General features: G+C 41.5%; 1 protein-coding gene across 1 annotated transcript; it reads right to left on the bottom strand.

Annotated features, from left to right (window-relative positions):
- Nucleotides 1–1,700: 1,700 nt before the first annotated feature.
- Nucleotides 1,701–13,757, bottom strand: LOC139742934 (uncharacterized). Its single transcript, XM_071653442.1, has 11 exons — nt 13,470–13,757; nt 12,678–12,890; nt 12,016–12,185; nt 11,140–11,406; nt 9,940–10,196; nt 6,510–7,383; nt 5,993–6,170; nt 5,200–5,337; nt 4,475–4,700; nt 3,432–3,916; nt 1,701–2,525 (listed from the first exon to the last, which is right to left on the bottom strand). Exons 1-11 carry the CDS (start codon nt 13,755–13,757, stop codon nt 2,082–2,084), a joined length of 3,540 nt encoding a protein of 1,179 aa, XP_071509543.1. The 3' UTR covers nt 1,701–2,081.
- Between the last annotated feature and the right edge of the window lie 1,839 nt (nt 13,758–15,596).

Below are 15,596 nucleotides of genomic sequence, written 5' to 3'. Positions count from 1 at the left end.
GAATATTCACATACCTATAGCCCTAAGATGCCCCTCCCCCTGTCCTTTTTATATTAAAGTCTAAAGACTTCTTCCCTTAGGACAAAGTAACCAGTCATTCCACCCACCTTACATAATCAATATATTTCAATACTTGAAATCCAGCTTGCACATATTAACTGCTTTGTTGGGCAAGTCTCTGGGAAGCATTTTCGTCATCAGGGAAAACCATTGTTATGAAGGTAGGTATAAACTTTTCATACATTCATGAACTTGTCTATTCCACCTACAGACTGTTATCTTAGCAGGAAAGACAATAGATTGACCCAGCTTTCTTATTTTCAATGAGACAAGAATAGACATCAAAATGCTTCTAAAAGAAGCATCATTGTAAGGCAACCACCCGAGTGTTACAGTGTGTTAAAACCTCATGGCAGTACACCTGTGAGACCTGTAACACTGCTCTAGGAACATAGAAGAGTTAAAAGTGTTTGAAGTGTTCTTCTGACTTTCTTCTATCCTAGTCTTCATGCTATGACAGTGATGTTAGACACTGCCACTGGCATTCACCCCCTAACAGTACAAATGATTCTCAAATAAATGATCGTTTCCTTCTTTCTTTCAATCAGGGCACTCAATTTAAATCTTAAAAATTCAAGGTATCATGCGTTGTCAACTGCTAGTCTCTGAAATAAGCAGTATAAGTTTTTGTTGTTGTTGTCATGTTTGTTTTTTGTGGGGGGGGGGGGGATTAAATCGTAAATTAGGCTGTAAAAGGGGAGAAAGGAATGTCCACATTCTACTTGGGACACCACACATGCAAGGTAATCTAGTACCATCACAGTCACATGACCTACACAGCATCATTTAAAGCCAAAAAGATGTCATGTTAGATTTCGAAATAAATGGTCATAACTCCCTTTAGGTATGCAGGAGTCAAGTTAGATCCTTGGCAGTAGATTCTGAGTTTTCCTTTCCCTCAAAATAAATTTACTTGACAAGCATTCAACATACTTCCTGCTCAAAAAATAAAAGCTCCACAGTAGCAGTTTGTCTGGCCTAGAACAAGCCTGTGATCATCAACAAGTACCTGATCAATATCTCATCAGAAAGGAATTGAAAAGACAATCATGGCACATAGATTAATTTCTAACCCTTCACTGGGTACAGTGCCTCAGCACAGATGTGCTCTTGTTAAAAGAAAAAAAAAACCTTTAAATACATAAAACATAGCAAAAACAGGAGGTAAAACTAACCCTGTAGAAAGCAGTTGAACATGTCTGAGCTTGAAAATGACAATAAGTTACACACAACCACTTCACAATGAACCCACTGCATCTCAGAGTCAACAGCCAAATCATTTGCTGACTGGTAGTCATTTTGTGGAGGTCTGTCACAGTTCTTCACATACTGTCACAAAAGAGAGAGTTTTGCCATGTGATAGAAACCAAATAACTGGTACATGTACATAGATTATTGTAATATGTCACAGTCTGAGTCACACAGTGAAAGCCAACATAATACTGACAAAAATTTGATTTAAGATTCTCTTAGCCAGGTTAAAAAGAAAAAGAAAAGAAACGAGAAAGAAAACAGAGCAATGTTGACATTGGTTCACTTCCATTAGATACATTGCTCTGAGGGATTGATTTCAAAACTTTGGGACAACCCATTTTATTGTGCACACCTTAGTGTGGGGTTAGGGTTACAGAAACCTCTTCATTAATTTATGTCAGATTACATTCAATATGCAGAATGAATGATGATAAATTGTTGTTGATCGAGTCATTTTTAACTCATTGTTTTCACTCAAAAGAACTTTATCGTTGGGGGTAATATTTTCTCTGCTTTTTCTGAACTTATCTCTCATCCTCTATCCAATCTCGTGTTGAAATAAATTAAAATACATAGAATGAGGATGAAGTGCCTTGGTAGGGGCACAACCACTGCAGCCAGGGGACTTTTATCCATGGACTTTGTGATTGTCAGCCCCTACTAGTTGACTGACAAAAGGTCACACGACCAAGATTGCATATCTAGACTTTGAATGATTGGCACCATGTTGTGTTAAGAGTCTGTTTCTGTAGGATACAAAGCCTGTGTCATGACTTTCCTTTCTTTCCTTTCTTTGGCACTCCCTTCTTCACTCCAGCTGAGTCCTTCGGCATGAGGAATCCAACCTGCTGGTCTGTGATTGGTCGATTGATCACCAGGACACGCCCCAAGTCAGCCATCGTAGCAACCGATCCCTTCAGCAGCATACCGCCTTTCTCCGACACCAGCAGGACCAAGTTCTTCTCCTTAGCATTGGATGCTGCTAGTTGTTTCATCTGCCTGCTGGCTTCTTGTAGAACCGTGGACTTTGGCGCAGGACTGTCAGATGAGGACTGTTTTGCTTTTCTTTTGGATGACGCCTCCTTCTTCTTGTTAGACTCTATGTTGGTTAGCATGCGGGACACGCCACGAGTTACAGCTCTACCTGGAGTCATGATTGGCTTCCGCTCAGTTCTGCCTGGCAGTACTCCTTTGTGTCTCACCGTGTCATGCTGTGAGATTTAGGATAAAATCAGTTTTGAGTCACAACAAAGGAGTCGTTGGACACAAAATAACAATTTTTTTTTCTTCAAATATTTTCTTTAAGAAAACTGTTCAGCATTTTGAATTCATTAGAGGAAAGTATAACACAGCAAATGTATTGTTGCACTGTCCCATATGCACACTATTCACATGGGAATCATAAACCGTATAGAGCCCATATCAGGTGTTCAATACGATGCATTGATGTATGCCAGAGTTTACATAAATGATTTCTCATCATGGCTGTGTAAGTTTGCATGGGCAGTAAGCAAGAAAACTGCGAGTAATTTCCTGAATATAGCCTTTTAATGTAAAACTTTTTGGTGTGCTTAACATAAATACTAACAGAAAGCTTGCACTCAACCCAAAATCTTGTATTAGATTATGGACAAGTACACAATTTTCTCAATGTGCAATAAACTGGACGCTGTGATAACCCAACAACATTGTGATGAAAGTATTATTGTTCTATCCAACCAATTTTACTGCAGTTGAGTACTTTCTATTACAAATCAACTGTAGACTGTTTTCACAACTACTAGACCTACAATCACTTTGAGTTTATGCTGTGTGTTGTTTCTAATGCTTACATTTATCGCATACTGTAAAACGAGGAATGCTCGTATGCATTTCAATTTTTCAAAATTTTGCGAGAGCCAAGATTCACAAAATTAAAATGCATGTGAACATTCTTGTCTACACTATATGCATTGAATGCCAGTGACAATCTGCAAAAATTTAATGCTGCAAGAATATCTTGCTCTACAGTATACTGCAGTTTTTGATGCCTGGAAAAACAAGTAAGAAATTAACTCTCAACACTCTAATCTGAAGTTGAGTGCATGTAAGGTTAGAGCTAAACATGTGCAGTGTACCTTAGGGTTGCTTGCTTGAGGTGCTGTGACTACAAGGACAGTATCTTGTGAAAGGAGCCAGGAGACATCTTTTCTCCCATCCTTGTTGTTGGTCAACCTCAGCTGCTCCTCCATCTCCGCCTCCCTGGTCCTCCTCTCCTCTTCCTTTCTCTGCTGCTCTGCTTCCGCTTCTCGCTGTCTCAGCTCTTCAGCCTTTCTCTTCTCTTCTTCCTCCTCCTCCTCCCTTCTCCTTCTCTCCTCCTCCTCCTCCTTCTCTCTCTCCAGACGTTCCCTCTCCTCTCTCGCTCGCTCCTCCTCCTCCTTCTCCTGCTTTGTGAGGACGGTGAAGTTCTGCAGGGCCTTGCCGAGGTTGGCTGTGGAGTCCGCCCGTTGGATCTGCTGGATGAAGTGGCGGATGGGATCGGTGAGGGAAGACAGGTTGGCCTCCACCACTTGAGACAACTGCTGCATCGTTTCCGTCAGCTGTTCATGGATTATCTTCTCTCCTGCAAGATGAAAATGGCAACATTAGTGTGGTATTCTCAGGCACAGAACAATCCCACAGTTCGTTCTACTTTTATAAACTGCTGAAACATCAGCTGGAGATAAATATATACAATATACTGACAACAGATAACACTGCTGTAATGTAAAAGCCTTTTAAAGCCTTGTATACACACCACATACACACAAGCCGAGCTGCTTTTTAGCGAATCTGACGAATGGCTGAGGCCTGAAAGTTTATCAAAGGGGCTTATGCATTTTAAGAGCGGTGTCATTTCAATTCTGTTGTAACTTTAAGTCACTATCCCTACCATGATTATGAATTTGAGCTCCCTGCCGCTATTATATATCTCTCTATATATGATTTTTTAAATGTTACTGCAAAGCGGTAGAAATCTCTAAAATGGTGACTTAAGAGTGATCATCTGCTTCAAAGTCTGAGCTCACACAAGTGTGCACACGCTTTCATATTCTTCCTGTACAGATACACACTTTGGGTTGGTAACTTCCTCTGTTTCTCAAATACAATATTCCACGCAAACTGAGTAACAGGCACTCACCAGTAGCAACCTTATAGATCTGGTACTTCTCCTGTCCACAGTGGAAAGGCAGCTTGCAATTACTGGGCAGGTTGTAGTACTTGAAGACGGCAGCCATGTGAGCACAGAAGTAGCCCATCTTGCCAGAAACACAGGAGCACACACCCAGAGTGGTGTTCACTGACAGCAGACCGAGGGCGCTCTTCGTCTTACTCTTTGGATTCACCAGAAAGTCTGTATCACTCAGCTATGGCAGGAAAGAGGGTGATATATTGCAAAAAATAAATGTGACATGTCAAATTCATGAAATTCTTGCATCAAGTGTTTTTATTGCAACTAACAGACAAATTGCCCTACAAATTTACGTCAATGTAGGCCAATTTGACGATCAGTTGCAAAGACACATCAACTGCTCATGAAAGCACAGGTATAACACAACCCTTGTTGAGTGGAACTGACTCACAGAAATAATGATTGAGAGCAGTATGTTCTTCTATGACATTCAAGACAGGCATGCAAAAGAAAAAACCTGAAAACGTGAAAACGAAGGTAAAGAGATTGAAGAAAATAAGGAGAGATAGAGAGTGACAGAAAGGAAATGTAATGTATAACAATGTACATGAGGGTAATAGGGATGCAACGAAACCCAAATTATCATATTCTTGTTGCAGAGGAGTGCATGATACCAGGTACATGTATGCCCCAGAAGACATTTGAGACCAATAAAAGCCTGAGAATAGACTCACCTGTTTAATGCCATCTCTAGGGATGGTGGTGTCAAAGAAGACGGGAGTGAAGGAGACATTGGAGGGAACATTCTGGCATCCACTCACCAAGTTCTTCTCATACACAGCATCCACACCATAGAGGAGAAAGTGAGTCATCTAGGGGTAGGTCGAGAGCGAGTCAATAAAATTAACTCAAAGAAATTCCCCACTTCGTGATCAACTACTGTCTAATTAACAAAATAAATTTGGAGGGGCAGAATGATTGGCTCGGAGGCAGTCTGAATAATGCCGAGCTTGAAAGAAGGTGATAAGAGCTGTCAGGGTATGGAACTTAAAGTGAATACGAGGCATGATAAATTCAGTGACTAAGAAGAACCTTGACTGCTGTCTACTGTCAAAGTTGAGAAGATGTTTGTTAAATACAAGACTTGATACAATCGATAAAACCAAGAAATGGAAAAATCTAAGTTTAACTTCATTCTTAACTTGTTGTATTCTAAAAACATGTGTACCTGAGTAATATAGGACATACTTCTTTAATGCACAGTGGATGCTTGACAATTTCAGTTTAAACACTCACTATGATGGCACAATACTCACTCAACTCATTCTAATTGTCCTGCTCTTCTTTATCTGTTTTCTCTTTCTCTCCACTCAAGCAGAAACACAAAACATCATCACCAATGACTGCATTTTTCTAAACCAATTATCCTCAGCATAACAATTCCCACTGTGCTGTCATCAATCACTTGTCATTTCTATCTCATCATTATTACTCATCTGTCACCATGACATCATCATACCAACTCACCTGCAGGATGTTGAAGTGCCTGCCTTTCATGAGCACACGATCCCGGAGGCAATTCATGACCTTCTCCCAAGGTTGGACACCTACCCCTATCCTGTGGATTGGGTGATCGGCTGGCAGGGACCACTCACTCCACCGGTTCACGATGGCATCTATGACATAAGGAGCAAACTCACGGTGCCTGGATGTGGGGTAAGAGAGAGGGTCAAATGATAATGCTTCATGCCACCATCTCTTACATCTGAAAACTATTTACTGCCATGTTCCATGGAATATCATATACAATGAGTAAATCTGATATTGCATCATAAAATCACCAAAAGTCATTTTTATAAGATTCTTTTTTTTTTTAAGTTAGTGTGTCCAATCTTAAAACCAGATATTCTCAGCTTAAAAACAGCAGAGGAGTTAAGAAAGTGGCATTAGCTGCCATGCAAAATCAAAACTTAAATTTTGGGGGGATGATTTCGCTGGCATTGTAAATGAACCCCAGAGAAAGGAGAGTACTGCTGACACTTACTTGTCATTGATTTCACTGCCAAGAATTTTGAGGTGCACAGTGTGTATTTCCTCTGCCGACTGGCATCCCACCAGCTCTCTAATGAGATTCAGTTTAGCAGACATGTCCCCAGGTTCCATGCGTCTCTTGGGGTCCACCAACCACCTCCATGCCATAAGGATCAGATGGTAGGGGCTGATATGAACGATACTATTGGGAAACGTGGCCTGGACAATGTCACCTTTGAAATGTTCCTCGTCTGTGAGGAAGTAGGTGGGGCCGTCACGCCCACGCCCACCAAATGCCTCTTCTGGAATCAGCATCTTGAAGAGTTCCAAGCCCTGGGTGATGAAGACTTGGTCCATGGAAGAGAGGACCAGGAACCCCAGGGGCACACCACCAGCACTGCTTGGAACCATGAAGGAAATCACATAGCACATACCCTGGCCGAAGCTCTGGAACGTCCCATCCAAAATACAGACCTCACCACTCATGGTGCTCTCGGCATGTGCCCTCCGCATCAGCGGCGTACAGATGGCTATGATCATGTCATCCCGATCACCAGTGATTCTTGCAAGATGAGCTTGTGCAGGATGGGTCTCCATAACATGCTTGGATACCAGCTTCTCCAAGTCTTCATACAACTCCTTCAGGTTCACTGTACTTTCCCTCTTCTTGTTGTTCCCAGGAATTCGCTTTTTGCGACCGTGTGCAAAGAAGTCCCTGTGAGTCTCCTCCTCCTCCCCACCGTTTGTCATCTCAGACAAGACTGCACTGTTGTCCAGCTGAGAGCTCTCATTGGGCATTTCTGAATCGGTCACTGCTGGAGATTCATCCACAGGCAGCATGGAGGAGTTTGGTCTGGCCGAATCACTGTTGACTTCCTCACTGACCGCTGGAAGTGGTACAAATTGAATGCATTCTTCAGTTACACCAGGGAGGTGGAAGAAAGATGGAGTGTGCTCTTTTGAGTTTCCTTTGAAGTCATGCGTGGCCCCGACAGCGTTTTTTTCCCCCTCCCGTAATCCCATTACTCACGCTCGGCGCACTGCAAGTCGTAAATCTTGTGGCGGAAACTCACGACGCGAAATGCATTGTGGTCGGGGAATAAAATGGCGTCCTACGGTGTGAGCACAGAACTCTAGAGTGTAAGCAGTGGTGTAAGCAGTGGTGGTGGTTCTGGCGATCGTGATTTTGACGTTCGACGGAGACGAGTTTGTTGAGGAGGAATTGCTTCTTTAGCAAATTCAAAATCACATTGACACAGCAACTTAACGAGATTTGATTTACAATTGAAACTGAAACTCAGAAAGTTAGTTGGGCCTTGGCTTGGAAATTGGAGGCCAAGGCAAGGGCAAGGCTCAGGACACTGTTTAGCGCAGCGTCACCTCAGGTATGCTGCCTAGTAAAAGCATACCTAACGTTAGTCCTAGCTAGTAACTCTAGTATTTCACAAACTAGAATCTAACCACTGTTAAACGTTAGATTCTACTAGCTCCAGAGGTGTACTCTACTACTTTTTAATTCAATTTTTTGTAACGTTAGCATGGGGTAGAGTCAAGCCGATTATCGGTATTTACCGATGAATGATCGAGGGAGAGTGAGGTGAAACGCTGTATACTAAGCTCTGTTTCCCCCCTAAAATATACTTACAGCATCATACATCTAGGCTTTTGTAGATATCATCTTTAATTCTCTACGGAAAATTATTATAATAAAGGCTAATATGTCTAATTTACACTTTTTAACACTCAACTTTACATTCCAATATGTATTTACTAGTAACTCAAATTCACCGAAACAACGGCAACGAACGCTGTCCCGACGCCTACGCGGCGGCCTTACAACAACCCGACGAGTACGCTGAAAAGCCCCAGCTCGCTCGGGTGCAGACGAAAAAAATCCCGCTTCGGTCTCTATGAAGCACTACTTTTACACTCGAACTGTTTGAAAACACGCTCGAACACGCTCATGTAACTTATATCATTTTGAAGATCAAGGTCAGGCCTACCCCTCTAACTATAAAAAAATTGCGGAAATGTGCGGAATTTCTCATAATCGATACAGAAACAATATGATGACATCTCTAGCGCACAAAACTAACTGCTCAGTAACTCCGTTGTTTGTGTACCGATTTCGCTGGTTCAAACGGCAATCTCCTCAGCACAGTCTGCTGAACCAGCGAAAGGTATAGACATACCACGCTACCCAATTTTTGAGCCATAAGTTGTAGTTTTCGAAGGGGGACGTCTTTCACTGAATGTAATAGACTGCCAAAATGTTGAATATGACGTCATTTTGTCGGTGCCACGCATCACTTCAAAGCCCGATTTTTACGAGCGTGTGTTTATGGAAGGCCTGGAAAGGAGATCATGTTGCGTCACTCTAGTGCGCCGGAGGGTGATGGGTGGACCGATAAGGCCAGATTTTGACATATTTATCACAGAATGAGGGTTGGATTTCAAGACGTAATCGGTGTAAGACCACTTGATTTTTTTCTCTGAGGGAAGCTCTCAGAGTGCCATCTCCATTTCTTCCACCTCCCTGGTTACACTTTGACTCTTTGTGTTTTTTGTACATAATATCTTGTTTACAGTTACAAAAACAATTCCGTAAATCAATGTGTCACAAATAACTCTGCACACCAACATTGTGGATCTATCAGACTCTTTACATGCAATTACAAAGGAGTTACATATTACTTGCATTAACAACAACCGCAGCATTATTTACACCTCCAACAACTCCTTACATCATTACAATCTCACATTATCCCTACAGAAAATATAGTCTACATGTCTCTGTCGTTTCATGAGCATGACATCGCTCATGTTGCTGTACCTTTAGCATCCATGTCAAGATAAAGCGTCTTCAGCACTGCAATGAAATCTTTGATAATACAAGGCACTGACTCACTGGCAATGCACTTTCACTGTAACACAACTTTTCAGCGGTACAAGCACAAGACAAATACTGGCGAAACATAAAAATTATACAAACTCAATTCCAAAGCTAAAAATAATGATGTAAAACATGTCCACACAAAACCAAACTTGTTTCAAAGACATTAAAGGGTAGGACCATTCCTATTATCATTATTGTCAACATTATTAATACCATTACAGTGCACTCCCATTATAACGAAGTCCTCGAGACTGGCAATTTTCTCCTGTTATATCAAAATTTTGTTGTAACTGAACAAATAAACAATAAAAAACATAAAAAGGATAATGTTGCGACCTGAATTTTCATTTTGTTGTAACTGGAATTTCGGTATAACTGTGTTCGTTATAAGGGGAATGCACTGTATCAGCAGCACCATCTTATAGATCATCATTATCACTTTCACTCTCATCGATGATGATTATTATGATCAACATGAAGATCATTAACAGTATCCCATCACCATCTTCATCATCATGAATATCACTTCACCAGCATTATAATTGACCCCTCTCACCATCAGAGTCTAGCCTCGGCTTCTTCACAGGAGACACTTCCCCTTCGTCTTCTTCCATGATCACATCAGTGCCCAGTCTGTCATTGATGGTTGCCGGGGACGATGAGGATGTGTCTACGTGGGGCGGGGTGGTGGTGTCAACAGAGGCCAGCACAGGGCCATTAGACACAACGCCATTCTGTGTTTTCTTAACTTTGAGTGGCTTCAGCATGTGAGGCTTACGTTCCCTCAGCATCCTGTAGAAAAGTCTGCACAAAGATGGCGACAATTTGGATAGAAATAAATTAATTTGAATATCAAACATTGTCCCATGAATCAAAAATGCCTTGCAGCACATACTAACCACTTGTCCATATCATCTCAACAATCATACAATCTATTTCAATAATATAATTCCATATCTCTTCAATGGGATACAATACACTTCAAAGAGTGCAAACACTGTAGACACACAAAGGCAATTTACACAAATTGACATTCTTGAGGCCAGACCACTATTTTTTTTTTCCACCCAATAAGCATATCACTTACTATCTGCATCCATTGAATACATAACAGCAATACTTTTGAGACAGAAATAAGGCATAAACACACAACAGAACTTGCTTCATGTTCCACAATCAGTACACAATCTTAACTTCATTTGTCTTTATTTGAAGTGTATTTTATTTACAGTGGTTCACCACCTATGACTACCAGTGGTCAGCAAGTAGTATCAATCTACCATACCATGCCATTTAAAGAAATGGCATTTACTGTGTTCACCAAATTTCAGTAAAACTGCATCCACAAGTGCAGTATGATTATGAATCTATGATATCAAACTCTACAACAGATTTAGATTAGCACATTTGAATATTAGGATATATTGGACAAGTGTACAGTCTTCCCCTTTTCTTGCATTTTCCTCATTTCTCTTGAAGTTTACTTGTCACCATCTGGAGGACACTGTTTCTACTTCAACAGTTTCTAGTTTCACTGTTCCACTATTCAACTGCCACCTCTCCCCTCACTGATTCAATAATCTATTGAATTGAAATAATCTTACCCTATCAGAGACCGTACTAGTAGTTTTTGCTTTGTTTTCAAGATGCAAGGGTGAAAAGCAAAAAGTTGAATTTTTTGTAACTCATACACATAAGTGATGTCCCTGCAGAAGAAACAGTAATAAAGTTTTACAAAGGGTCATACCTGTACACAAATCCAATGTCAGGGGTATATGCTCTGTCAAGAATCATCTTTTCAAAGTCAGCCCCATACTCTGCCCAACGCTTCCACGTGACGAAGCTGTGGGCAGTGAGCGCCGAGTGTCCCGCTTTGAACAGGTCGATGTAGAAGCTCTCCACCTCCTTGTCTACAGAGCGAAAGCGGAGTGCGTACTCACTCTGAGTTTCATGGTTGTGGGTGTGGCTGATTGAAACCATAGCAGGGTAATCAGGCATGTGCACATCTCTTGCCCTGGGAATACAATGGAAATTCTCATGTAAGGGATATTGCATCTACAAAAAGAGCAGGAAATTCACAGAAAAGTGCAAATGTCATTGATGCAGACAATAGACATAATGGCACATCACGCCTTAGTCAGCCTTGCACAAGTAAAAAAAAAAAGACTCAGCTGAAGGATGGATATAAACATGTGTCAATTCTATTGTGTAAGTCAAAATTCTTATAAGTCAAAGGATTTTCTTCAGTCTCTTTGGATTCAACATGGGTGGGGTTAACTGTATTATCTTCCTCATATTGTGTTATGACTGAAAAATGATCTTGCAGAAAATCTTGCACAGACATCTTTCGGTACATCCAGAAGGGTATTCATAGCTGCATAGTATTCTACATATTGGTATATTACCTTACTGTAATGTGAGAACTTTGATTGGCTTTTCCCTTCAATGCAATGTAACCCCAAGTTCTCTATGTAGTTCTTTTTACTCAGAGTCATGTACTTCCTTACGGGGGAGAACAAGCCAGAATATTCAACTTTCATGAAAGATAGATGTCGCAGAATACATAACACTTTGACAACTTGCAACAAACACTCATTACAGTCAACTACAAAGAGTCCCAAACCTGCTGGCTCTACGCTTAGATATCCCTTTGACGTGAACTCTGATGGCGACGTTCATCTTTGCCGGGCAGCCAGTGTGCTGGCTCCCTCTCCAGGTCAAGCTGTGCTCAATTTGCCTTTTTGTCGCCTGGCTCTTCCTGAAGAAGATATTGTGCTTGCACTTGAAGTGTTTCTACAACGAAGAGGCAAAAGAAATATGAGTGAATGGATGAAAGACACATGTTGTGGCCTATCACTGCATTCTCTTAACTACAAACAGCTCACTGGATACTCACTGTACCCTAGCCTCTGGCAGTCATTTACCTAATCATTCTACTAGCATTTGAATGATTTCTCTCTTCACTTGGCTGCAGTGTAAGTACGCCTCACTCATCTGGAACAATGCCAGTCTGTACGCAAATTGCAGTACAACAGGACTGCAAGATAATACAGTCCCCAATACTCAAATTAGTTTCCTGCAGACATACATGTATGTACAGTCAAACCTGTCTATAGCGGCCATCCAAAGAGGATATAAAAAGGAGCGGTTATACAAAGGTAGACAGGTTGCCACAATAGACAAGTGGTCACAAAGTCAGGTTGACTATACCAATCGACAAATAGATCAAGTCAGCAGAATAACATTTTAGCACAGAAAGCACAGCATGGGCCATAGAAAGCATACCTGGTACAATATCCGTACTGCTTTTGACTTGCGATTGCCATGACCAATGCGCCAACCGGTAAAGCTCTCTCGCTGGTATTCCTCAATCCACTCATTCATGGCCTGCTCGGTGTCAATGCGCAGACGTATCCCAATCTTGTAGTGCTCTGGGTGGCAGGGGTCAGGAATCTCGATGGCACATATGTGGTAATCATAGCCCTTTGGCAGCAATGCCTAGAGTAAGAGCAATTAAATTAAAGGTGGAATAAAATTCCAAACTATGTGCGGATTGAGAAAATGCAAAAACATATGTTACAAAACGCATCAGTAAATTTTGAATAAAAGCTGATGAGCCACTCAAAAGTTACAAAATCTGATGATCCATTCAAAAGTTACAAATTTTTATAATTTTGGTTCAGCCAGGGCTGGTCAAGACAACAATTAATGATGTCACAGGAGGACAATGATGGATAAAAGGGAATTCCACAAAGGATTTGCTCATTAGGATTCGCTCAGATTTTCACTACTCTAGCTCATACCACTGAGCTTTGCTTCAAAGTACGTTTATAACTGTAAAACGAGGAATATTCGCGTGCATGTTGATTTCGCGAATTTCACGAGAGCCAAGATTTGCGAAATGAAAATGCACATGAAAGTTCTTGTCTACACTATTTGCATTGAATGTTAGAGGCAACTCACAAAAATTTCATGCCACGAAAAAGGCCGTCTGCCCCAATTCGCAAAAATTTCATGTCGCGAAAATATTGTGTTTTACAGTATGGATGGAGGTACATTCAGTCAGCCACTACTCACCCAAATATGTGGATGCGTTTTGTCAACATTTTGCAGGCCTCCTTTGCACACAGCAGACATGCGCATAGCAATGTGGCTGTCACCATGGTAAGTTCCCATCTCTCCATCAACAGAGAAGATCTCTGGTGTCATGTTTGTGGTATCCTGCTGTTTCTCCCCACCCGTGGTCCAGACTGAACTATTGATGTTTTCTGACTCAGCTGCCACGGTGTTTCCCTCCTCAAGGGAAGTTGGGTCTTCTTCTGGAGATGTCATTGTTTTGGTTGTTGTTGTTGCACATGCAGACATACAGATACAGCACAACCACTCAGTTGACCATCCTAAATTTGACCGGGAAGCAAATACAACAATAGCTCAAATTACATCATCATGAATCAAAGCCAATAATACAAACTAGTTTGCTAGCCATGTGCACGTGAAGTACACATACAACATAGTTTCAAATACAGCTTATGGTATATCACCAATGTGGACAGTGACAGTATGTAGGCATACAGACAGGTGTAGACTCTCCAGAGCATCTACTCAGTATCGCATGATGGAAGTTATTATTTGATATCGAAAATGCAGCCAGTAAAAACTGATTCACAGCTCTTGACCAATGAGACTGCAGAATTTTCTTGACCCATTTTAAAGACTCTCTGATTAAGAGTCTGGCTCTTTCTCCTCTGAAAAACAGACTTGCAACATAATGATATTCTGGGCTCTACCCCTCCATTCTAGTTACAAAAGTCTGGATCAAATCAGGATCACATGACATCGTATTAATTTAATAGATCTAACAGTTTGTTAGTTTAGAGTAGGCCTATAGCTAACTGCGACCAGCCCCAACGTGCAGCGCAGCGTGTTGGGGCTGCGCCGTTTTCGCATTCAGATCTTAATGTTGTACAAAACGGGTGCCGTTCCGGCGCTCTATTTCCTTAATTTTTCAACAAAAACTACTAGGAATACTTACATGGGTCGATTAAACCTAAATGATTCAAATCGGCGACTGTTTGATGCATTTTGTTACTCATGATGCAGAAAATGTTGTCTTATAAGGCGAATTATCTTCAGCTCACCGATGCTCACTAACGTTGCATGCTAGCCTTTTGTCAAGGCCCTCTTGCTGTAACGGACGAGCGAAGGGACGAGCGAAGCGAGTCGCGCTACCTTACTCGGTTGGGCTCTCTACACCATACAGCGAGAGGGCCTTGACAAAAGGCTACGTATTACTCTCTACATGCGTAGATGCTTACTAATGGATATACACGTTCAAAATGGTAGCACGGCTCTCCCACTAGGGCAGGCCGCTTACTCCTAAAAAATGTGGAAAATTTTGCAGTTTCCAGATAAATTGGTGAAAAGAACCAAGGCAATGGGGTAATGTATATTTCATTTTTTATTGTCACTGTGTTTATGATAGAAATTTACCCATGATTTATTCGTGAAGTCGCCGTATGTGGCAATAGGGAGTTGTTCGTGATTCTCACTTTAGCGAAACTGCGAGGTAGCCGCCAGGACCCCGCCGCATCATAGCGGCGCGGTCTCCGGGGCTAGCCTATAGCCAGAGATTTAACACATCTAGAGAGGATGGTCTAATTTAAATTTACATTGTATATAGATTCTAAATTAGAGCATGTATGTAGACGGACCCGGATCGGGCGGCGGATGTCATAATCATGAAAATATGTCACAATCATGAAAACTCTTACCAAATCTACACAGCCCTAAAACTTGGTCAAAAGAAATTATTGTAGACTGCACTTCGCTGTTTGAGGGTCAAATTCAAAGTTCAGTGTTTGGATGACCTGGCCTTAACAGGAAAATTAACATGTGGGACTACAGCTTGCTACTTTCTACAGAGCCACACACATGCACAGAATAGTCAATATTTATGACCTGACAAAAAGCACAAATGCATATCCATTAGAAGTATGTTTGTTTCTTGTACCTTCTACGAGATGCTTTTTCACTCCAGCTAGTCTTAAATTACGTTGATTGGGCGAAACCACGGGCCGCAACTGCTTGCTTCAAACCTCTCTGGCGTTTGTGAGTATTTTGTAGACTACCTTCACTAAACTCGCTGCAATGTGCCGCCGCTGCATGCTGCTAGGCGCACATTACCATCAATGTACCGGTATCTGA

The sequence above is a fragment of the Diadema antillarum genome, unplaced genomic scaffold (genome assembly GCF_040938485.1).
Source record: "Diadema antillarum isolate AM-2024a unplaced genomic scaffold, OU_Dant_1.0 seq00001037_RagTag, whole genome shotgun sequence".
Taxonomy (NCBI): domain Eukaryota; kingdom Metazoa; phylum Echinodermata; class Echinoidea; order Diadematoida; family Diadematidae; genus Diadema; species Diadema antillarum.
Note: the sequence above shows the minus strand (reverse complement) of the source record. Positions and strands in the feature narration are given on the sequence as shown.